At 37.9% G+C, this 23,868-nt stretch overlaps 2 protein-coding genes across 2 annotated transcripts; both read right to left on the bottom strand.

Moving 5' to 3' along the window:
* Window positions 1-130: 130 nt before the first annotated feature.
* LOC100376346 (uncharacterized) lies at window positions 131-10,742 on the bottom strand. The gene is made up of 6 exons (XM_002742057.4): window positions 10,477-10,742; window positions 9,167-9,316; window positions 7,931-8,044; window positions 4,590-4,712; window positions 4,023-4,280; window positions 131-2,110 (listed from the first exon to the last, which is right to left on the bottom strand). The coding sequence occupies exons 1-6, from the start codon at window positions 10,556-10,558 to the stop codon at window positions 1,473-1,475; spliced, it is 1,365 nt and encodes a 454-aa protein (XP_002742103.1). The 5' UTR covers window positions 10,559-10,742; the 3' UTR covers window positions 131-1,472.
* A 302-nt stretch (window positions 10,743-11,044) lies between these two features.
* On the bottom strand, window positions 11,045-23,394 carry LOC102807825 (uncharacterized). Its single transcript, XM_078006215.2, has 5 exons — window positions 23,165-23,394; window positions 15,298-15,414; window positions 14,608-14,721; window positions 13,693-13,947; window positions 11,045-12,328 (listed from the first exon to the last, which is right to left on the bottom strand). The coding sequence occupies exons 1-5, from the start codon at window positions 23,244-23,246 to the stop codon at window positions 11,736-11,738; spliced, it is 1,161 nt and encodes a 386-aa protein (XP_077862341.1). The 5' UTR covers window positions 23,247-23,394; the 3' UTR covers window positions 11,045-11,735.
* Window positions 23,395-23,868: the final 474 nt, after the last annotated feature.

Genomic DNA, 23,868 nt, shown 5'->3' with positions numbered 1-23,868 from the left:
TTAATTACCTAACAGAAACAAATATTTTGTTTTGAATTAATTAACCTAATAAATTTGCATATTAGGCTATTAAGTTACCACACAAGACATTCTTGATCGTGCCCATATATTTATAGACGAGATATAAGTATTTAAATAAACACATTTTAAATTATTGGTAAATAAAATAAACAAATATAAAGACATACAACTGCAAGGATTCAAATGATAAGATATAAAACATATCACATAACAAAATCCGTGCTGAAACTTACACCCAGCACCGTACACAAGTCATAGCTTGATAACAATGTTTGCACTGACCTTTGCAGCCCTCATACCGAGTAAATACATTCTGTATCGATTACAACTCGATACACCGATTATTTACAAATACGTTACATATCAACTTCATGAAATGCATCAACCCTAATTATAATAAAATACATGCAATTAATCTACCGATATTTACTCCCGGTATTTATCATAGGAGGGGCAGCCATTTTGAAAACTGTTTGAAATTTAGTTCAAATCCGTATTCAATAATGCTTCCCCCATAAAGCAAATATCGATAGATTAATCGCATTTGTTTGATTATCACTTGTACGCCAGCTTAATTGTGTAGGTCACGTTTGACATTAAGATCGCCAATTAATATTATAAATTAGTCTAGTGAAAAATAAAGCTGCAAAGCTTTCTCAGGTTCAAGTTTGAAGGCTGACTGGCAGTAGATATGTCTTAAGTATGTATCCATTGTGTATATGTTTGAAATAATCTTAAGTGCAGTGATGTGAATTGTAAATCATAGAATCATGTGACATATCGGGAAAAGAGGGGAAATATAAAAACGATAGCGTCAAAACCGACTAGAACCATAATAAAGAGTCGGCCATTTGAAATCGTAGGGGTGACTGGAAGATTGATTAAAACAAATTGTAAGCTAGACACCAAGAGAAAAAAATGCATGCATGATATTGCAGATTGACAGCTCATTTTGCTTCACTTTTGGTCATGAAAAGAATATACCTTTATATGTGTCGATTCCATTTGGTGATTTTGACCACCTGACAATTCATAGATTCTGACTGCCTGGTCTAGAGCACTGACAAAGACATTGATCGACGCTCTCTATTCGCAACATTACACATGATACAGTGCAGTACATGGGAAATGCGATGGGCGTGGTCTAAATAGGTCGCTTGGCTCTTCTCACGCTGATCGTTTTTATTTTGCGGGACAGCGTTATCATATGAAAAGTTCCTTGACTAGAAAAACGTGTCACTGTCTTCTACAGGAATCCTGGGCGTTATACATATCAAACATATCGGATTCTTGTCTCGTTCCTTAAATGTCGAATATGCGAGATTTTGAAGACCAATTGTTTTTATTCAGAACGCATGTAACCTTGTACTGATATGCTGTATGTAAATGTATAAATATGTATTAAATACAACTAAAAAGTTTATTTAATGTTACAAAAATTATAATTTCATCTAATCAGACCCGAAGCAAGATAAAAGGTTGGGGAAATCACCGACGAATACCCTCGCTATTACTGGTGCGCCGCCACCCCGTCGCTTTTTCCGCTTTCCAGGTTGAAGTGAGTCTTCTTCTGTCATTTGATCACCTGTATTGCCTCTGTTGCTAACCGTACCAAGCTCGATCGATTCATCAGCGTCACCTATTTCCACTTGATGTGATTTGTGTGCTCTGCGTGGCGGTGAAGACGGCCGTAATCTTCTTGGTGACGTATGGTTTTTCGTTGGAGATGATTTCCTGCGATTTCTACGCGGATCAGTATTCAATTCATCAGCAGACGTAGTTCCGGTTAAAGAAACAATGACGCCATCACTATCACGTGTGTTATTGTTTTTAATCACCGTACTGGTATTTCCATCTCTCCTGCTCTGACGTCGTCTGGAGCTTTGGGGAGAGTATTCAACATCAGGTGAAATTATTATTGCTGGTGGTTCAACTCTCTCGTTACCACTGCTGTTGCTCGACCCTTCTCCCGTTTGTTCATGACTGTCTTCAAACCTAACATCCGTATATTTACCATGTTCGTTTGGTTCCTCAGTCTGTTGTGGTGGATTTGACACAAAGCCAAGGTACATCTGGTCTCGTAGTATGGCTGTGTAAAACACAAAACAATTGAGTCAGACAAATGTTGACACTATTTTAAGGTTATACATTTCAAATCACCAAACATGATCGTGTAGGTTATGACAACCCCAAAAGTGTTACCCGCCCATCGAGTTTTAGTGTATCCAGTTTCAAGATCTAAAAACTGTGTTATAAACACACGAGTAAATACTGCTGAAGGAGTTCTCTTGTATCCCTTCCTCTACCCTCTAGTGGTTCCCAATTTGATTGTTTATGCCCCTCCCAGAGAAACCTGTATTTATCTAAATTGGGATATACAATTGAATTAGGCAGCTAGGATGGGAGTTATAAGAGTTAGGGGTATAGTAAAGGCATGAAAATAACAGAGCCATAAAGTTGTTAAAGGTTTTATATGAGACTCGTACACCAAATATCATTGTTTGTTTTCATGACATTCGATCACGCGCTTCGCGACAACCACCGCCCTTTAACTCTGGTCGGCGGTGTTCGTGAAAATACATTATCTTGTTTCAATTCAAATAAATTATTGCAATGTTGGCAGTTATCTGTGTCGATGAATTCGAAACAATGAATACATAAAATACTAGAAAAAAGTTCTGATTCATGGGAAATACGCGACCTATAAATGTGCGTTTTCAGTTCAACATACCACATACTTATTATTTATAGAGAAGTATCCGTGACGAATCGTGGTCACAATCATGATCGGGAATAGTCAAGTTCAATTAAATATCGCATGACCACCCTTTACCCACATGACTTGAGCGTTCGCAAAACAAATACTCCATTTACTCCTTCTCTATGTGTCTCTCCCAATTTGGATATTGCGAACGATCAGTTTTTATTTGCTATTTGACATCGTCCTAAAGTAATGTACACTAAGAAGCGCCTATGGGTGTCCAATCATAGCCATGTATTTGTTGTCATGAAAATTATTACGTATATCACAGATTACACCCTTTATTCCTTTGGGTTTTTGATCCTTTTCAGCATGGTTTCTGTGCCCTTGGGAACTAAACCATATATTCTGATTTCACTTTGACACAGGGTGCTATTAGTTTCAAATCTACAAAAGTTTATTATAACAAATATATATACATGCCTATGATCTTTGTATTCTTTTTTTTAAATCTACCCCCCCCCCCCCGGTTTGTTAATGGTCAATAGCTGCTAGAATTAATATCGCCACGCATATCGTATGCGATTGCTGAACATCAGAATGCTCAAAGGGGTAATGGATGTCATGGTAATCGTTATGTTATATTACGTTATGTTATGTTATTAAAAGTTCATATTAGGTGGATGCTATGCGTCATGCCTTATACTGGTTGGCTGAATGCGTCCATGCCAAACAATCCGTTATATGTCAAATGAAACAGAACACTCATAACACTCAAACCCTAAACACTCATACTCTGAATACTCAAACCCTAAACACTCAAAGAGGTAAAAGTGTGTTATGTGATATGCAATATCGATTATTATACGATGACCACGATTGGTCGTGGATTGAAAAGAACATGATAATACACGAGTGTAGTGTATTCTGGTCAAGTCATTGGGGCTGGGAAGATAACTGATTCTGTTTGTATAAATGTGAACACGTGTTTCAGGCGTTGTATTACAGGAAGATGATGATGACATTTTTTAGATTTGAAAGCCGACCACTGACATTCCTGTTAGACAAGATTTGAGACTTCGAGAACGTCAACAATTTGTATTTTCTATAAAATATGAAGTCACACTCTCCAAAACTGACACAAGTTTGACTCTGTATCTAGATTACCAGCGACCACTATCGAGATAATACCTCGCAGGCACAACATTGACAATTCATCAGAGAATACCTCATAAGAACATGGATCGCATGTGGTGTTGTAAGCTGATTGTTGAGGGCGGAATTTAATCAATATACTAACCCATGCGTGTTATTTGCATGTCCTTCTCTACTATCTTCTTATCATTTTTCTTTATTCTGCAATACATCCAACAGATAATCCAGACCGCAAGTATGACAACCGTTGCCAAGGCTGCGCTAACACCGATGGTGATGCGCATCAACAATTCTTCTTTTTCATTCGAGTCAAGTGATAATGTTGAGTAACTCTCATTGCTAGCAAAGTTTTGTGTCGTAAATACTATTGTCGTGGCAAATTCATTGAGACAGACTTCATCCACTGGTGAAAGAATGTACATTGTGGTGATTGAATATCAAAAAAACAAAGAGCTTTTTTTGCTAATGAGAGAATTTGGCTGCTTATTCGTATTTAACTAGAACGGAAAAGTAATGTTGGATCATTGTGTATTCAAACACTCGCTACGTGTAGATAACATGGTCAATTATGGCCAATCATATTGAACAGGTGGGATGATAATTTGCTGCTGATACTTCTAAGATGAAAGCAACTAAATGTATGATTATGACGGAATACCGATGGGGGTTATGTTATCTAGTCATGTTTAGAACAGCCATTACTATAACTCACCCACACTGCAGTATTGTCCCAAATAACATTGTTGGCAAGTACACTCAAAATCGTTGCATTTATCGCCAGTTTCACGGCACACGCCACCATTATTGCAAGGGCTGGTCAAACATCCATCTGATACTGAAAAGCAAACATGCAATAATATCAGATGTATTAACTATCCAATCATCCAAGCTGGGATGACTTTGGCCACAGATAGGATGACTTGGGCAAGAAACAGTGTGACTTGAATTATGGATGGGATGACCTCTACCACTGATTGGATTGATGGGTCACATATAGGGTGACTTGAGCACAGACGACTGACCACTAAAATGATTTATAGTTTATGGACAAAGTAATATAGTTCACGTGCAGTTTGACTTGGGTCGCTGAAGGGTTTTGTAGTTTATGGTCAAGGTGACTTGGATCACGGACTGAATGACCTAGTCACTGACGGCATTGATACGTGTATTGGATCCTGTACATGAAGACTTGAGACACTAAGGAAAGGAAATTTGGCCACTGACGTAATAAATTACTTACAGGGGCGCACACGGGATGACTTTGAATACGGGATTGGTAGGTCACGGACATGGTGAATTGGAATGCATTGGATAATGGTTAAAATGATTTTGCCACTAACAGGCTTAAAAGCTCATGAACAAGATGACTTAACTCATTGACGGGATGATGTTAGTGACTGGCGGGATTGACAGGTCCATACATGGTGATTTGAATCATGTGCAGGATGATCTGGGCCACTGTCAGGATTGATAGGTCTGGGACATGGAGACTTAGATCATGGACAAGATGATCTGGGCCGCTGTCAGGATTGATATGTCACGGACATGGTGATTTGGATCATGGGCAAGATGATATGGGCTACTGTCAGGATTGATAGGTCACGGACATGGTGATTTGGATCATGGGAAAGATGATATGGGCCACTGTCAGGATTGATAGGGCATTGACATGGTGATGTTAGTCACTGGCGGGATTGAAAAGTCGGAGACATGGTGATTTTAATCATGTGTAGGATGATCTGGGCCACTGACAGGGTTGATAGGTAACGGGAAGGGTGATTTGAATCATGGGCAAGATGATATGGGCCACTGTCAGGATTGATAGGTCACGGGAAGGGTGATTTGAATCATGGGCAAGATGATATGGGCTACTGTCAGGATTGATAGGTAACGGACATGGTGATTTGGATCATGTGCAGGATGATCTGCGCCACTGCCAGGATTGATAGGTCCATACATGGTGATTTGGATCATGTGCAGGATGATCTGGGCCACTGTCAGGATTGATAGGTCACGGACATGGTGATTTGGATCATGTGCAGGATTGATCTGGGCCACTGTCAGGATTGATAGGTCACGAACATGGTGATTTGGATCATGTGCAAGATGATCTGGGCCACTGTCAGGATTGATAGGTCCATACGTGGTGATTTGGATCATGTGCAGGATGATATGGCAACTGTCAGGATTGATAGGTCACGGGAAGGGTGAGTTGAATCATGGGCAAGATGATATGGGCCACTGTCAGGATTGATAAGTCACGGACATGGTGATTTGGATCATGTGCAGGATGATCTGGGCAACTGTCAGGATTTATAGATCACGGACATGGTGATTTGGATCATGTGCAAGATGATCTGGGCCACTGTCGGGATTGATAGGTTCATACATGGTGATTTGGATCATGTGCAGGATGATCTGGGCAACTGTCAGGATTGATAGGTCACGGACATGGTGATTTGGATCATGTGCAGGATTGATCTGGGCCACTGTCAGGATTGATAGGTCACGAACATGGTGATTTGGATCATGTGCAAGATGATCTGGGCCACTGTCAGGATTGATAGGTCCATACGTGGTGATTTGGATCATGTGCAGGATGATATGGCAACTGTCAGGATTGATAGGTCACGGGAAGGGTGAGTTGAATCATGGGCAAGATGATATGGGCCACTGTCAGGATTGATAAGTCACGGACATGGTGATTTGGATCATGTGCAGGATGATCTGGGCAACTGTCAGGATTGATAGATCACGGACATGGTGATTTGGATCATGTGCAAGATGATCTGGGCCACTGTCGGGATTGATAGGTTCATACATGGTGATTTGGATCATGTGCAGGATGATCTGGGCAACTGTCAGGATTGATAGGTCACGGGAAGGGTGATTTGAATCACGGGCAAGATGATATGGGCCACTGTCAGGATTGATAGGTCACGGACATGGTGATTTGGATCATGTGCAAGATGATCTGGGCCACTGTCAGGATTGATAGGTCCATACATGGTGATTTGGATCATGTGCAGGATGATCTGGGCAACTGTCAGGATTGATAGGTCACGGGAAGGGTGATTTGAATCACGGGCAAGATGATATGGGCCACTGTCAGGATTGATAGGTCACGGACATGGTGATTTGGATCATCTGCAGAATGATCTGGGCAACTGTCAGGATTGATAGGTCACGGACATGGTGATTTGGATCAAGTGCAGGATGATTGATAGGTCTGGGACAATGGAGACTTAGATCATGGACAAGATGATCTGGGCCGATGTCATGATTGATAGGTCTGGGAAATGGAGACTTAGATCATGGAAAGGATGATCTGGGCCGCTGTCAGGATTGATAGGTCATGGACATGGTGATTTGGATCATGGGCAAGATGATCTGGGCCACTGTCAGGATTGATAGGTCACGGACATGGTCATTTGGATCACGGGCAGGGTGATCTGGGTCACTGTCAGGATTGTTAGGTCACGGGCAGGGTGACTTGAGTCACATACGGGTTTCATAAGTCTCATTAGTTTCAGTAGTTTGGATATGGAACAGGATGACTTGGTTCATTGGCGGGATGACTAGGTCACGCACATGGTCACTTGCCTAACGGAAAATATGCCCTGTACCACTGACGAGATTGACTTGGGTCACAGCCAGAATGACTTGGTCGGAATGATTAGGGTTACGGGTGGGAAATCTGCAATGGAAAGTGATGTAATATTCATCGCACAAAATGTGGAATCAGTGGTAATCTATTAAATTGAATCGATGAATATGATAAATATTTTAATATAGAGTTCCAAGTATTCCAATATTCAAAGAATTTGAAGACACATATTAGACGAAACATTATCGATATCCAAACGTGACTGTGTCCATATATACTGGGAACCATCCGATCTTTAGTGTAGATTTAAATAACGCCCAGATATAAAATCGTAATGTTCTATTCAAAATTATATACACATTGAAGACTGCCAGATTCACCCGTAAATACCCAGGTCGACATATTCAGAACTTTGTCATCATTATATGAAAGCAATAGATCGATACCTATCTCACAGTAGGATCCTCTGAAACACGTCGCACATTCACACGCCTCTCTGCAATAACTATCCATGACGCAATGGCCACCATTGTAACAGTGCATGTGACATTCCGGCAAATCTGAAAGTAATTCACAAGAATAATATGTTATTATTTTCCAACACTAAAGGCTACTCTTTTATTTACATGAGTGAGACAGTGTTATACCGTGTATTTGCCTGGCGAATGTCAGGACATTGTTGAAAATGAGGTGGACACTCCAAAGTCAACGAAAAATGCTTGTCGTTTCCTATGCACCATCCACCCCAACAAGTAGTCATATATCAATTATATATACCCACTTATTATATCTAGTCTTCATATCAGCTTGTTTTATATGTGCCAATGCACAAAATGTAATTGTCGATACAGTCAGCATAGAACTGTATTAATATTTCACGGTGTCTTTTCGGCGTCAGAAAGCCCAATAGGTGAACCTCTGCGCAGTGTTCGTTATGGGTCACATGACTTACACAATATGTGTAAATACATTGTTTACATGGAATTCGAACTGTGCTGTACGGAGTCTGGCTCTTTAATCGTCCACGTGATTACGTAGTTTTGACTCAATAAATGTATTCTCTGAATGTTGTTAACCTTTTCAACAGAAGGACAATTGTTTCCGAACATTGCATTTACGGCAGGTAGGTACTATAAATGACAAGTCACTCCTACGAAAATGTCACAAAATGAGAAGATCTGTTGTTTTTTATATCGAGCTGGATGGGCCACACAACTCATTTCATGACAACTGTATTTGTATATTATGTTTATATAATGATAGCGTTGAGGATGTATACATGGCGATTATTTTGAACAAAAACAGATTGCGATGCTGTCTAATTTTGTGACCAATACTACAAAGTACTTGTGAAATTTCAATTTAAAAGTTACATAGTTGGTACAAATTGATCATTCCGACAACTTGGTGATATGCCATACCTACATCTATACAAAATAAAAACATAATAATAATAATAATAATAATAATAATAATAATAATAATAATAATAATAATAAACATTTTTCTATATCCCAAATCGGCAATCTGCAGTATGTTTATCTGATTTGCATAAACTGAGGGGTATATTGTGATTTATACATTACCGTGTCCAGCTCCTCTCCTTGCTTGGCATATTATAACAAAATGCTCACCCACCCCCCTCACACACACAAATAATGTATTTTTCTCATGCTACTCACGCGTGTGACAGTCTGTTCCAATATAGCACTGCAAACATCGACAGTAATATCCACTTTGTGTCACGTGGTCGTTCGTCATGGTTTCATTATTTCCAGGGGTACCAACGCAGATGCCGCCGTTCTGACAAGGGTTTGAATTGCATGGCTCGCCTGCGAAGAAAAATACCCACATAAGGTATTATGTAATTAGCGATTCAATGAATATAAAGTCAATCTCACAGAAAACCGCGGAAAATGTGTGGTTTACTGGTTTCAAACTTGTGTATAATTCGACATTAGTGTCAACAATTCAACATCTGTTTATTGGTGCTTTTTAATATCATGGATGTTTATTTTTTTGTTCGTTCGTTCGACTGACCGTTCAATCATGTTTTATACATTTCTGATAAAATTGTACGACGTGGCATGACGGTATTGACTCCCTCACTACCATTATTTGTCACAATTATTTTGCGACCATTCACGGTATGATATATGGTTTTGTGTATATTATTGATTGAATTCGGTAATGTCAGGTTGGCACGCACTTGAATTTTTTTTGTTGATTTATTAATTTTTATATTGATTTTATGTGATAATTTTCGCATACAAACTTTCATCCGATATTAATCGCTCTGTCTTAGCTTAGTTCGAAATAAACTGTTTAACTTATCCATACTTATGATTTCTACGTGATCAGCCACGCGTTCTAGAAAACTAGTACCCCAAACGAAGACTGCATACAACTTTGGTACCCACCAAAACCTTACCCCACACGATTAGTCGGTGATAAAGGAAATTCTCGCTTTATTCCCTCCACTATGCTTCACACACATGGTTTATTTCTTCTATAACAGCACACTGAACTCCAGCCAGTTTTACAGATATAGTGTGACAGTGAAAACATCTCCTTTCAGTGCACGTAATTATATGTACACTGTCTTGCTGTGAGTAATTATATTAAATATCGCGTTTATTTTTAGAAGTTATTCCCTTGCTTAAATACGCGAAGAATGTACATTATACATGTACTCGTGGCTGGCTTCATAATAACGATATCAGTTGAGTGTACACATATATAGTAAAAATACTGGTACAGTTGGCATGTGAGAACACATTAAACTGCGTAGGTGTAGGTGCTTTGTGATGTAAATGAACTACACAATACGTTGTCTTGCATTCCTTGTCCGACACATCAATAAAAGCGAGAACTATTATTACCTACCAAGGTTACGTCACCTGTTCTCTACGATCTTTTTTGGTGTTAGAGATTAAGGTAAATTTTAAAAAAAATACATCAAGCAGTATAACTGAGATATACGTGATCCTACCTGTAGTGTCGCCTTCGAGCTGGCCAGCGAATACCATCAACACTACCAATGGTAAAAACGCCGACGTGCATATCGCCAACATTCGTCACTTTCAGCGATAGTGGAACTACTGACAGTGCCGAGTACCTCACCGTACCGTACATATATACAGCGTAGTGTGGAAACACTCCACCTACAATACCAAAGCCGTCGTCGTTTACTAGTTTACTGTGTGCCAAGTCCGACCAGAGTTACGATGACATACCAACAACCTACTTAAATAGGTTGAAAGGTCACGTGCGTCGTTTATTGTCTTCATCAATTCATATGCACGTCTTATTCGTAAACACAGATATATTGTTCCCTGTTAAACAGTGTTCTTATGTTACAAATACAAAACGCATGGAATACAATCGCCCAGTAAACCACAGTCCCTCTATCATAGATAGAGAGGGACTGTGAGTAAACCTTCAATTCTCGATTTAAAACTTGCTCGCTGGCATACAACGCGAGTATCAATCAAACTTTTGCTCATACGGCATGAAAAGTTTTACTTTCTCTTATGATTCAGACACCGATAACATCAATATAATTTTTTCAACGGCTTTTATTTAAGCATTAAATAGCGCTGATATTTGCTGAATTTCAAAGCTGACTTGAACATCTGAATTTTCAGTCGCTTAGTGACTGGAGAGATTATAGTTTAAAAATTTGAGGGCGCTATCACTATATCCGCTAATGCAGTAAGTAGACTTTTGCTGCCTGTAATTGTTCGACATTTTTGATAATAAAAATAACACTTGATAACATGATTGAGATCCACGTTCGTACGTCCCCACAATTAACACCTCTAGAGTTTAGTTTGTGAACGTGATATTATAATAAAATTCGAGAAATACGATTAATATTGTTAAATTGTGACTCAGTATGTTTATATGGTTTACGAGTGACATGCAAGAAGCCCGGAGTTTAGCCCGCGTGTAAATCACAACATCGGTACAAAACTCACTATAGTGCTAAATAGCCAATATATAGATGTGTACTGTGTACAATCTAAAAAGGGGATAACATAAATATGTCAAATTTATCTCAATGGTAAACAGTACGTGTTTCCATACGGCTAAATGATGTATTTGATCAATTCGTTCATTGTCATTGTGAAACTATTGATTGGACCACGTTTAAACACATGCCGAGATGGGGAGATACTGTAGTCTAGAGGGTATATGTTGGTGCTATGATCAGATTTGATGTAGTTATGTTCTATGCGGTAATTCACTTTATTGTGGTTCAGATTGTTGCTGGCGTTGCTCTGCAACTGGTTGTTGTTCAGATTGATCTTGCGAGTGTTCCTCTGACCGCTGTGCTGTTGGTGGTGACTGTTCCAGTTGTTGTGGTGAGGGTGGTGATGGTGTTGGTAGTGGTGATGGTGATGCTGATGGTGGTGATGATGATGATGGTGGTGGTGGTGGTGATGGTGATGGTGATGGTGGTGGTGATGGTGGTAATGGTGGTAGGAGCTGTGGTTCCCCCTGGACTGTTTCATTGTCACTTCTCATAGCTACCTGTTCTAGTTCAATGTTGCATCTTTTCAGACGAGACGGTACAGGTGCCCCTTCAGGTCGTATCATTTCTAAATAAGCAATTCCGTTACGTTTACTGATACTTATGTACGTGGTGTCCCGACCATAGAACGTCCCGTTGTTCAAACGTCGAGCTGCAGTAAAATCTGGCATCGGTATGTTATTTTTATGTACAAATTTCTTGACATCATTCAAATCGCGTCTGCTGTTTAGGTTATTTTCCGTGATTCGTTCCAACAGTCTCTTTTTCAACAACGACATATACCCTCCCTGTCTCCTTGGCGTGTTATCTGACAAACAATAAGATAGCTCTGATTTGCAGAAGAACACAAAACACACACTAAAAAAAATGTGTTTTTTGTGTTTTTTTGTAATCTGAGTTTGAAATGCTATGCCCAACAAATATTTGTTTAAGGGGCGGTAGCCGTCGCGCCGCGCATTTGTGACATTTGTGTTGATAAACATTGATTTTCCCACAATCCAATGCGCTTTTCAACAAAATCAGGAGTACAATTTTTGCCCTGGGCGCCACCTGCACCAATTACCGCCAGCGACTCATCGATACCTTCCAAACATTAAAACAAACCTTGGTAACCTCTCAGTTTGTTCTCGTTCGTGTGCGCTACATCCAAAATCGCCATCTTTAGTGGCGACCCGCTCCGCTAGGATTGCCCTAAAATCACTTTTGTGTGTGTATGTGTGTCTGTGTTTGTGATTTCTAGTGTTTCACGTATTAATTCTTGTGTGATTTTTTTGGCATGGCCGACTTCGCTCAAACTTGGCAGGCAAGTCACACATTCACCCTAGTTAGTAGGAAAAATGTGGTAAAAAATTGGCCCACCATTGCCTTAGCAACAGCCAAAAACTGATTTTTGGATAGCTTCTCGCCAAATGTATCATCTCCTACAAATTCAGGATAAAACACCTCAGACATAGCTCATTCTACTCAGCTTGAATCTGGGCACAAAGTATTTGAATTTTTATTAACTCTTCTGTGATTTTTTTGGCTGGGCCTATTTGGTCCTTGCTTGTTTTTTGAGCGGAGCGGATTGCCAACCAGCCTACCGGCTTGTTTATATGAGACCCATATATTGCGCATGCGCGGCGCGAAGACTACCACCCTTTGATATTGTAAACAGAAATTGACTATTTTTTCTAATCATGAAATGAAGCACATTCAAATATATTTACATCAATTGTATTGGGTGTAGTCAACAAAACACTTCGAAATCCTTAACAAAATTATGATAGGACTTATGTATCAAGCTAAATATTTGTTTAAAGCAAATTTAATTTTGGTTTATTTCAGAAATTTTAAAGTTGTCAACATACCCAATATACAAATAGCTACACGCCCACTCTCTAAAAACAATTGCAATTTATCTAGTATGTACAATACTATGTACCATATAGGGTATTATATTATTAATATGAAAGGTGTGAGTGAAATTTGTATTTATTATGTTAAATAAACAAATCTTAATGTTCAGATTATGCGACGAGACACTGCACGCTACATGCCTTTTTCATGATTACGAATGTTTGGAAATATGTACAGTGATATCTCAGTTGAATGAGAATCACAGTAGACTGAATGTAACCAGATAGTCTAGAATGAAAAACTTCGTAAATCATGTGTTAATTGTTTACTTACTTCGATGAATCCTTTCCATATGACGTGAACTAGACGCCGATGGAATAATTTGACTTTTTGGCAAGAACCATCCCAGGAACCCAGTGACAATCATTACCAGGGCCGAGAAGAGTACAACTGCTACAATAATTCCAGTCTGCCAAGCTTCCGATATTCCGTAAGTGTCGCCCTCGTTATCACGTGTCATCACATCAGTGGCTGTTCCCAACCTCACGTCTGACGGTGCAAAGGTATGCACTGGCTGTGTCAGTTCAGCTGCAAACACAAATAATTTGTTATTAAATAAAAGGGACATAACTTATACTTTACTTTTTCAGTATACAGTTTGCTAAAATTAATTTACACTTTTGTGTGTATGTTGGTGTTGTTAAAACATTTGAAAAACTCGATAACAAAGTAATATATACATGGCGCCATCAAGAGTTGAAACGTCGCATTTCTCATAAAGCAGCAATTCGACAAATATTTCTCTATTTCTTACTTGATTATCCAGCATCGTAAACATTTTGATTTTAGTATCATTAGCCAGGGTATGCTTCAATGAAAATCGTCAAGATGGCGTCCACGTCATCGAGATGTGGGGCTATTTTTATGTATTTGATTATTCGGTCCCAACAGGCAAGACGCCCAGCATCTTATTACATTAATATATTGCTGGACATTTTAAAAGCAAGTTGCATTCATCGCGGCAATAATAATAATATAATATGTTTCAACATGCCTGTTGGGTAAAATATAGATTATTTTAATTACCAATGTAGGTTGCTGGCGAGCGGTAAAAAATCACAAATCGACCCTGTCTTTAACGTTGTTTATGTACAAAATAATGACATTTTTAATTATGCGATGGGCGATTTTTATACCGCGGCCGCTTTTAATGGATACGTGTTCTAATGATACAATACGTCTACGTACCTTTATCACAATTTGGTCCAGACCAAGACCCTTCACACTTACATGTATAAAACGTTCTGAAATTCGTACATTGTCCGTCATTGTTACATGGGTTGGGATAGCAACGATTCTTTTCTGCGAGTTAAACATTTACAGAAATAATGGTCCAAAGTGAGCCTATTTATGGAATGTGTAAAAATGTGTGGATCGATCTAATAGAAACGCTTTGAATAAGTTTTAGTACAGTGTTACATATTTAAGAAAACTGCTATTTGCTTAAATAGATGTTCAGTTTCACTATGCGTGTCTGACTTATATTTGGGGTGCAATCTGGCTCTGAAAGCGCTTTGCCTGATTTGAAATTTGCGTTTCTGTGATGACAAAATTGCGCCATCATGTGACGTATTTTGGTGCATGGACGTGGCATGACTCAGAATAGCGCACAATTGTGACATTACGCGAGGAATGACCTATGGCCTGAGATATGCTAAATTACACTGAGATCATCGGCATTAGCAAACAAATACGTTATAAAGTAAATGACAAAAATATTCCAAGAGGAAGATTTGGTGGTCGTTTGTTTTTCTTCAAAATTCACGCACATCTACCAAGAGCAGGTGTTTGAACTGCGTTGAAGTCAAAATGCGCCCAAATCCAAAATATAGGAGGACTCGTACCGCTCCCTTCACAACACAATATCATCACTGTTACCTTGACTACAGTCGTATCCTTCGTATCCTGCGGCGCATGTGCAGATATGAGAGTTGCCTTGTGGTGACCTAACACACGTTGCACCATTCATACACGGGTTAGGGAAACATACATCTACTGAAAAGATATTAGAACAATAAATAATACATTGGCATACAATAGTAACATATGTGTACATACAATGTAATAAGCAACATTAATAATTCTGAGAAACTATTCTACTATGCATTCATATAAGGCAGGAAGACTGTATGACATATGTTTTTGTACAGCCGGCTTACATGTAGTAAAGCGAACGGGAGATGTAATCAACCGTGACCTTGAAGATCAGCGACCAGGACAATAGCGTCTTAACGGAATTCGTAGATAACCACAGAGACAGTCAACAATTTGAATCACACGAAATATAATGTATTTAGACACGTAATGACATATAATAACAAGTTTGAACGAAATCCATCCATTAATGCTTGATATATGATGATTTTTTAGCACAAAAATGACCACCATTCGGGCATTTTGAATAGGATCGTCAAACCAATATATCTGTCTGTCTATGACATCATGTATAATGAATATTTAAAATTTGAATATCATCAGTGAAAGCAAGTCAGAGATATGGCACGAGAGCCACATTCATTAAAACAAAATGGCCGCCAGTCGGCCATTTTGAATCTTATCTGAAAAACAAAATTATTTGCATCAAGGTTCCATAACGTCTAATGTATATACCAAGTTTGAACAAAATCCATCTGTAAACAGCCGAGAAATGCTTGATTTTTAGGATTTTTTAGCACAAAAATGGCCGCCATTCGGCCATCTTGAATCAGATCGTGAAACAAATTGATGTGCATATGTATAATATCATGTATGATATATGTGTGAAGTTTGATTGTGATTGGTCCAGGCATTTCTAAGATACACGTCCTGACGCACGCACAGACGCACGTACGCACGATTTTGGTCAAACTTGGTATATTGTTTTTGTTTTTTTTTATATTGAAGTGTGATGTAATACATACAATGCACATATTTTAATTAATCGTATATTGAAGTGTGATGTAATAAATACAATGCACAGATTTTAATTAATCGTATATTGAAATGTGATGTAATAAATACAATGCACAGATTTTAATTAATCGTATATTAAAGTGTGATGTAATAAATACAATGCACAGATTTTAATTAATCGTATATTGCAGTTTGGCATAATAGTTAAGTAACAAATACAAAAAAAAAATGAACAAAAAGAGTTGATCATAATACAAATACAAAAACACAAACACAAAAAACAAGGTCAAAGTCGTTCATGTTATATATATATATATATTTTACAGTATTTTTATCTTTCTTAGGTATTTCATTATATTTTCCCATCTGTTAACAAATATTTCGTGTTTGTTATAATGTTCTGCGATCGCTTTTTCTAGGTTAAAGGTTTGTTTTACTCTTTCAATGAATAAGTTTAAGTTTGGTTTAGAATTATTGAACCTCGCAATATATAATTCGTATTTCCCAAGTAAAATTAAGTGCTTCCACAGGGCTTGAAAGTTACTTTTACCACCAGAATTAAAGATTACCTATTTTTTACAAATATTGATATTTTCGGCACATATTTATCCAAAATATTTTAAAGTTTTGCCAGAATTTCTGGCTTTCTGCACATTCCCACAGCAAGTGTTCTAAATCTTCTTTTAGGTCACAGTTTTTGCATTTGTCATCGTCAATTTTCTTATTTTTGTATAGAAAAACATTTGTCACAAGAATTGGATGCAAAATGTTATACTGAAATCCGCGCATTTTTTCGTTGATTGTTATCTGTTTGATTTGTTTCCAGGCTTCCTGCCAGTCAACATCATCTGCATATTGTTTACTAGCAAAGGTGCTTAATGCAGTGGCCTTCTCAAATTTTGAATTTCTTAAAACATTGTAGTAGTCATTACATTTGAATTTGCTAAATCGCATATAGTTTTCGCAAATAGGTCTCGTCTCCGTTGGCGACGTACGCCATTTTAATGCAGATTTGATCATCCCGTGGTCAAATCAATTGCGGTAAAATATCGATTTTCCATCAATAAGTACGTACTTATTGTTCCATATTATATGCATCCCTGGCTTAGGTTCGGAACTCTGACCAGTGACTAAGAATTTCACGATAAAAAATAGGTATCTTGACTGAGAGCTAGTCAATCGAATAATTACAATTCATAAGCAAGGCCAGCCCTCCCAATTTATTAAAATAATGGTTTGGAAAATTAGACCAGGATGACTTTGATTCTAATATTCTGTTTATCCACATTAATTTTAATGCTTTATTCATTAGTTCAAGATCTAAACAGTTAACGCCACCTTGAGAAAAGTGGCCAAGCATGGTATTGTTCTTAATATGTTTTTTCCTTTCCACAGAAAATTAAATAGATATGCGCCTGCTTCTTTAATACCATTAACTGTTACGGGTATACAATTCATAATGTAAATTAACTGTGAGGCTCCGAAGCATTTGCCCAGTAATGCTTTGCCTTTGTCTCGATTTCCATATCCGAAGTTTATCTTTCATGTTTTTTTAATTCTTGTCCAAAAATTTAAGTTTTTCATTTTCGTATTTATCGTGACCTACATACACCCCAAGTACCCTAACGGGACCCAAAGACGGCGATAGGCCCTGTGGAAGCACCCATCCCCCCATTCTGATCGCCTACTAGAATTACATGTAGTTCTGTCTTCTCTAAATTTAAAGTCAAACCGGACTGATTACTAAAATCAGATAAGATGTTTAGGGAAATCTGAATGGATGAGCTGTCTTTAAGTATGAATGTCGTATCGTCTGCATAAGCAGATATTTTTCGCTGGTATCCAGCGGGTAATGTAATACCCCTAATACGTTCATTATTTCTAATATGAATTAAAAGTAGTTCTATCGAAACAACAAATAGAGCAGTGGACAGAGGACATCCTTGTCTGACCCCTCTGTGAACCTCAAACCACCCAGTGCTGGCACCTTTGTTCAAACGCAACTTTGAATGTTTGTATAGAATGTTTGTACCCATTTTATTAATGAAGGCCCGAAATTAAATGCGTCTAAGGCTTTATACATAAATGACCATTCTAATGAATCGAATGCTTTAGTATAGTCTAGAAATAATAGTGCACCTTGGTTACCAGTTTTTTCGCACCATTCAATAATGTCACAAATTAGACGAATACTATCTGTAATACGTCTGCCTTTTATAAAGGCGGGCTGATCTTCATGGATAATAATAGTTAATACTTCCTTTAGTCTTGCTGCTATACAGCGGTTTGCAAGCTTATAATCTGTATTCAGTAGTGAGATTGGTCTCCAGTTATGTATATGAAGTGGGTCTTTTTCGGGTTTTGGCAATAACGTAATCACAGCTTGTCTGTGTTGCGGAGAGAGAGACTGTTGTATGCATAGTTTATGCACGCCAGAAGACAATCACTGATATTTTCCCAAAATCGCAAATAGAATTCGGGCGGAATTCCATCACACCCAGGGGTTTTATTCTTAGGACTACTCTTAAGAGCTTCAAATAACTCGTCTTTAGTAATTTCTCCTTCGCAGATATTTGATTGCTCATGATTGAGGCTTGGAATATGAGCAGTTTCAAGGAAGCTATAACTATTCTCATTAATTTCCAACTTTCGTTTGGAATATAAATTCTCGTAAAAATCTTGCAAGGTGTCCAATATTTCTTTGGAGTCTGTAATATCAGTGTCCCCATCCTTAAGTTCGTCAATGGATTTCTTTCTTTAGGAAATATTTATTGCTCTTTTCTCCACATTGATACCAATTTACCCGTGACCGAATAATAGACCCCTGTATTTGTTGCACAATCAACTTTTCCAGTTCATTTTTCACTTGCTCATATTGCAGCAAATTGCTTTGATCAAGGGTTTCATCAATACGCTCTTCCAGTTGTAATTTTCTATTTAAGTTGTTCTCTTTGTTACGCAGATTCCTTTGCTTATTTTTACTATAAATAATGGTTTTCTCCCTGATTTTGAATTTTAAATATTCGAATGTTTGTTGAGCATTGTAACACAAACAGTTACACTCTCTCTGTACTTCAATGATCAAAGCATCAATTTGCGCGACATAAATTTCATCGTTTAAAAGGCTATTATTAAACTTCCAAAATCCGGGACCTCTTCCACAATCAGGAATTTCAAAGGTCATAAGGATCATGCTATGGTCAGTACGAATGCTTGGCATAATATTACAACTTTTGACCGAGTTTTGTAACCGTTCGGGGACCAAAAAGTAATCTAATCGTGAACCAGAATTTCCACGCCTCTAAGTAAACCGATAATTTGATGGGTTAAATTTTCTATACAAATCAAGTAATTTCAAATCATTCATCAAGCTGTAAATTGTTCTTCTAGCAGGCCCTTTATTATCGATTCCGCTACCGTATTTATCTATAATCGGGTCGAGGGGGACATTAATATCTCCTGTAATAATGCAGTTAGAGTGAGGAAAGTTAACTTTAATTTCGTGACTAAGCTTAGTAAAAACTTTTTCTGGTCTGTAGTTGCATTTGGAGAATAAATATTTGCAATAACGAACGTGTAATCCCCCTTGGACAACTCTAAAAGGATGTATCTACCTTGTAAATCTTTGACATTTCTGCCAATATTCAGATCACTAGATTTGTTTATAGAGGGGGGGCAAGGGTTATTTTCGTTAAACGTAATTGCAATATTTTTTTGTTTGTACAACGTAAATAGAAAAAATAAATTCCGTAATTCTGTAATCACAGGCTAGACGTACAACGTAATCAATCAAATTATGTTTTCGTACACTGTAAAATGTGTCATTTTTCTCGTACGTATATATATACGTACAAAAATTCACATCCAAATAAAAAAATCGTAAAGATCAATCCAGGGAAATTACATTTTAGAAACTGTAAAACGACTAGATGACACAATTCACTACAAAATTGAATGTCAAGACGTAAAAGGCCCTCTAACCGAATGAAGAGCATTACGACGGTAATATGCGCATGCGTCTCTTCACACGGCGCAGCAATGGCGGAGAATTTGAGTCGGAGAGCTCTTCGGACCATTCAACTGAATGTTCCATTTGTTAACACTGTAAACTGTAAAAACGTCTTTTTTTTCTTCGTAAATTGTGAAAAGCCCTTTTTATTTCCCGTAAAACCGTACCAGCTACCCCCTTGCCTCCCCTCTTTATAAGAACGGCGGTGCCAGCCCTGTGGTTTGAACCATGACATAAAAACAACTGGCCTCCCCAATCAGATTTCCAAACTTTTTCGACTCATTGACTTGAATAAGTTTCCTGTAGTTTGCTTTTTGTTACGTAAAAATTGAAATATTTCTTTCCGTTTATACTTTCCCTAATATCTCTAACATTTAAAGACACTATTTTGACCTTTGACATAATACACACACAGAAAAAACAAAAAGATCAATAGCAAAAAGAAAAAAAAAAAAAAAAAATGATTTAGCAAAACAACCGTAAACGATTGCAGACAAAATATAGTGTTGAATGGGCTTAAGGGCCCCCGTAAAGCATGCATCGGGGAATCTTACTTTAACCAGTTAGTTTTATTTCAATACTGGGTTGTTTTGGTGCCATTTTTTCATAATTACCTTAAATTCTCATTCCCATGAAACATTGTCATTTAGACAAGCACTATGCAAATTAGGCGTTCAGATACATGCTTAATAGTTAAATATTGTAGAATAAAGATTAATAAAACAATATACACACATAAACAACTCGTTAATACTCATGATGTATATTAATTCATACAGTTAAGGATACACACGTAGAAATATGACCACTCAGACCAATTTCCATCTTTGATTCACCGCTATCTTCTAGATTCAGTTGGCACATGGTTGGTTTGTGTATTGTTTCCCATTTATATATAGTTTTCCATCCCGAAATCTTGGTTTTCGTCCTTCGCTATAGGCTTTATTCATTATTTCACGTACAGCGCGTTTACTTCTATAATCTGCGGGGCAGAGATCTTCAGTCACGAACATTCCCGCACCTTGTAATGCCTTCTTTGAGTTCACAATAATGTTATGGCGTTGCGGACGATATAAAAATTTGGCTAGGATATGCCGCGGTTTCCTACTATTTTTTAAGACCAGTACATTGTGCGTTCTCGATCTCTGCGTTTTCCATTCCGAACTTGCTCTGTAAAATCTGCTTTGCCACGCGTAGGCAGTCTTCGCCTTCTATTTCATGGACACCTCCGAACCGTAAGTTAAAACTTCTCGAATATCTCTGCATTTTGAGGTTTTCTTCATTTAGTCTTCTGTTTGTATCACGTAGTTGTAAACAGCTATGATGCAGTTGACTCACTTGTTCGTGCATGTCGCGGTTCGCGTTCTCTAGCTGTCTAGCTAGTTTCACCCTGTTTGGTTACAGTTTCAGTCTTCTAGCGTCTCCTGTTTGGGTTCCGTAACTTGCAATTTTTCTAGGATAACTGAATGTTCCTTACAAATCTTGTCTTTGCCTATTCTTTAAACGCATTAGAGCGTTTTTTACGAAGCGTTGGAAATCATGCATTTCTAAGACGTCGTCCTCGCCGTGTTCATTGATTGAATACGTGTCAGCTTTCTGTGCATGATCAGATTGGTCAACAATGCCAGATTGCGTGTCTTCATCAGGTATATCGCATTCTTGGTTTTCTGTCAATGCATTAATTTGCATAAAATTAGCAATGGATCCTTTTGTCGGTGTAGATTTACCGCCACGATTTTTTCCACCACTTTTAGTTCGTCTCATCATTGTTCTATTGGAATTTGTTTAAGGTTTACAGGTACCCAGTTCATTAATGGCCTTGATTACCTCTTGTTGTGCGTCTCTGTTGCATAAAACTGTATAATTTGGCACACTTTTCGAGAGCCCTTGACACTCCTACACTGTCAGTTGCTCGCACATGCGCAAACAAATATACGAACGGGGACTAATAATTGAGCGGCAATTTGTTTATCAAATCATTTCAATACAATTATATTACATATGTTGATAAATAATTTATATAGTTTGCAATGAGCTAAGAATCGCTGACTTAATGAAGACACATTATTGCCAGAAACATATCACATCACTGGCATGCGTCAAGATTCCGCCCAGGGTTCCAAATGGTACCAGCACTGCAGAATCCAAGCGTAATCTAGCAGATAGGAAACGCGGGTCAACTTGGCGTGCACGAAAAAAAAATTAAAATATCATGTCAGTTAATTAATTAATTAATGAACATGTTTGATAGTAATTATGGTTGTTCATAAGATTCCATTTTAATCAGTTGTGTATTTTGTATCATTATATATGTACTACAATTTACTTTTTTGCAATACTGCAAATATAAACGGTATTTTGATTACCCATATTCAAATGAGAAAAAAAAGGTCCCGTATGTTTGTTTGTTTTTCATGTAGTATTTCAAAAGGTATTTCCATACATGCGCTTAAAATATTTCGTGATGAATATTTGGTTTTAGAATCGTGTATCTGTATGCTTCGGATAGTTGTAACGTGCCTGACCGAATGGTGTTATCACCGACAATATGCAAATTAGTGTGTTATATATAAAGACTGCATTTTACATGAGCTGTGAATCCGGGGCTCTATGAGTTCGAAAAACACGTTTATTCCTTGATCTAGATGTTAAAAAAAGTTAAAATGTCGTCATGTCACGTGCAAATACGGCCAGGATATATAGCCCAACTCGTGAAAATAATTTAAATACCCCACAGGGCGAGACAATGGGGTCCTCTCATTGTACAATTGTAGACGAAATTTGAAAGATTATTGATTTTCTGCCAGTTGTTCTGGATTATATCTTATTTGACCTATGACCTACCTGCAGAGCCGCTTGATATCTTCAGAAATGTACACAACAGTATTAACCAACCATACACACCTCTGTCGCGTCCATCCCCCATGATTTCATGTAACCCTTCTGTAGTACCAAAGTGTGGATGGTAATTATATATTTGCAATGACTTTATCCACAAAATTCAGTCATGGTATTGTCATTGCGTTACAAGGCATGGTTTTTTTGGCTGCGTCATCTCTCATATGCCCTTCGTTGCCCGTATGTCCAAATTGTAGAGATTTCGTTTCAGCCAATGCAAAAATATATTTTGTCTACGGATTGACCGATCCTCTCAGTTCTCTCAATTACTATCGTTGGTGGCGCTGTTCTTACAATGGTTCATGCTGCATCTGTAGTGATTTACTCTGGTGAAATTTCAGTTGTACAACAACTATTGTGGTATGGCTATGTTACCATATATGGTGTTCTGATATTGACAGTAGTAATGTGAACATTTATGATCATAATTGCCTGTATTGTTGTTGTTTAACGATGTTATTTTACACCAGATGTGCGTAATTATTCTCATTAAAACAAAACTACAGTAAGTATGGGTGGGTAGGTGTTTCTTATATGAACTCATCGGCCCGGGCATTTCAAAGCGGCTTTGTATAGAAGAGGATGAGGACATGCACACATACTTTTATAATTTATAATTGTCGATTATAATAGATACTATAACAATCCAG

Source organism: Saccoglossus kowalevskii, chromosome 8 (assembly GCF_978046115.1).
Source record: "Saccoglossus kowalevskii chromosome 8, keSacKowa6.1, whole genome shotgun sequence".
NCBI classification, from domain to species: Eukaryota; Metazoa; Hemichordata; class Enteropneusta; family Harrimaniidae; genus Saccoglossus; species Saccoglossus kowalevskii.
Note: the sequence above shows the minus strand (reverse complement) of the source record. Positions and strands in the feature narration are given on the sequence as shown.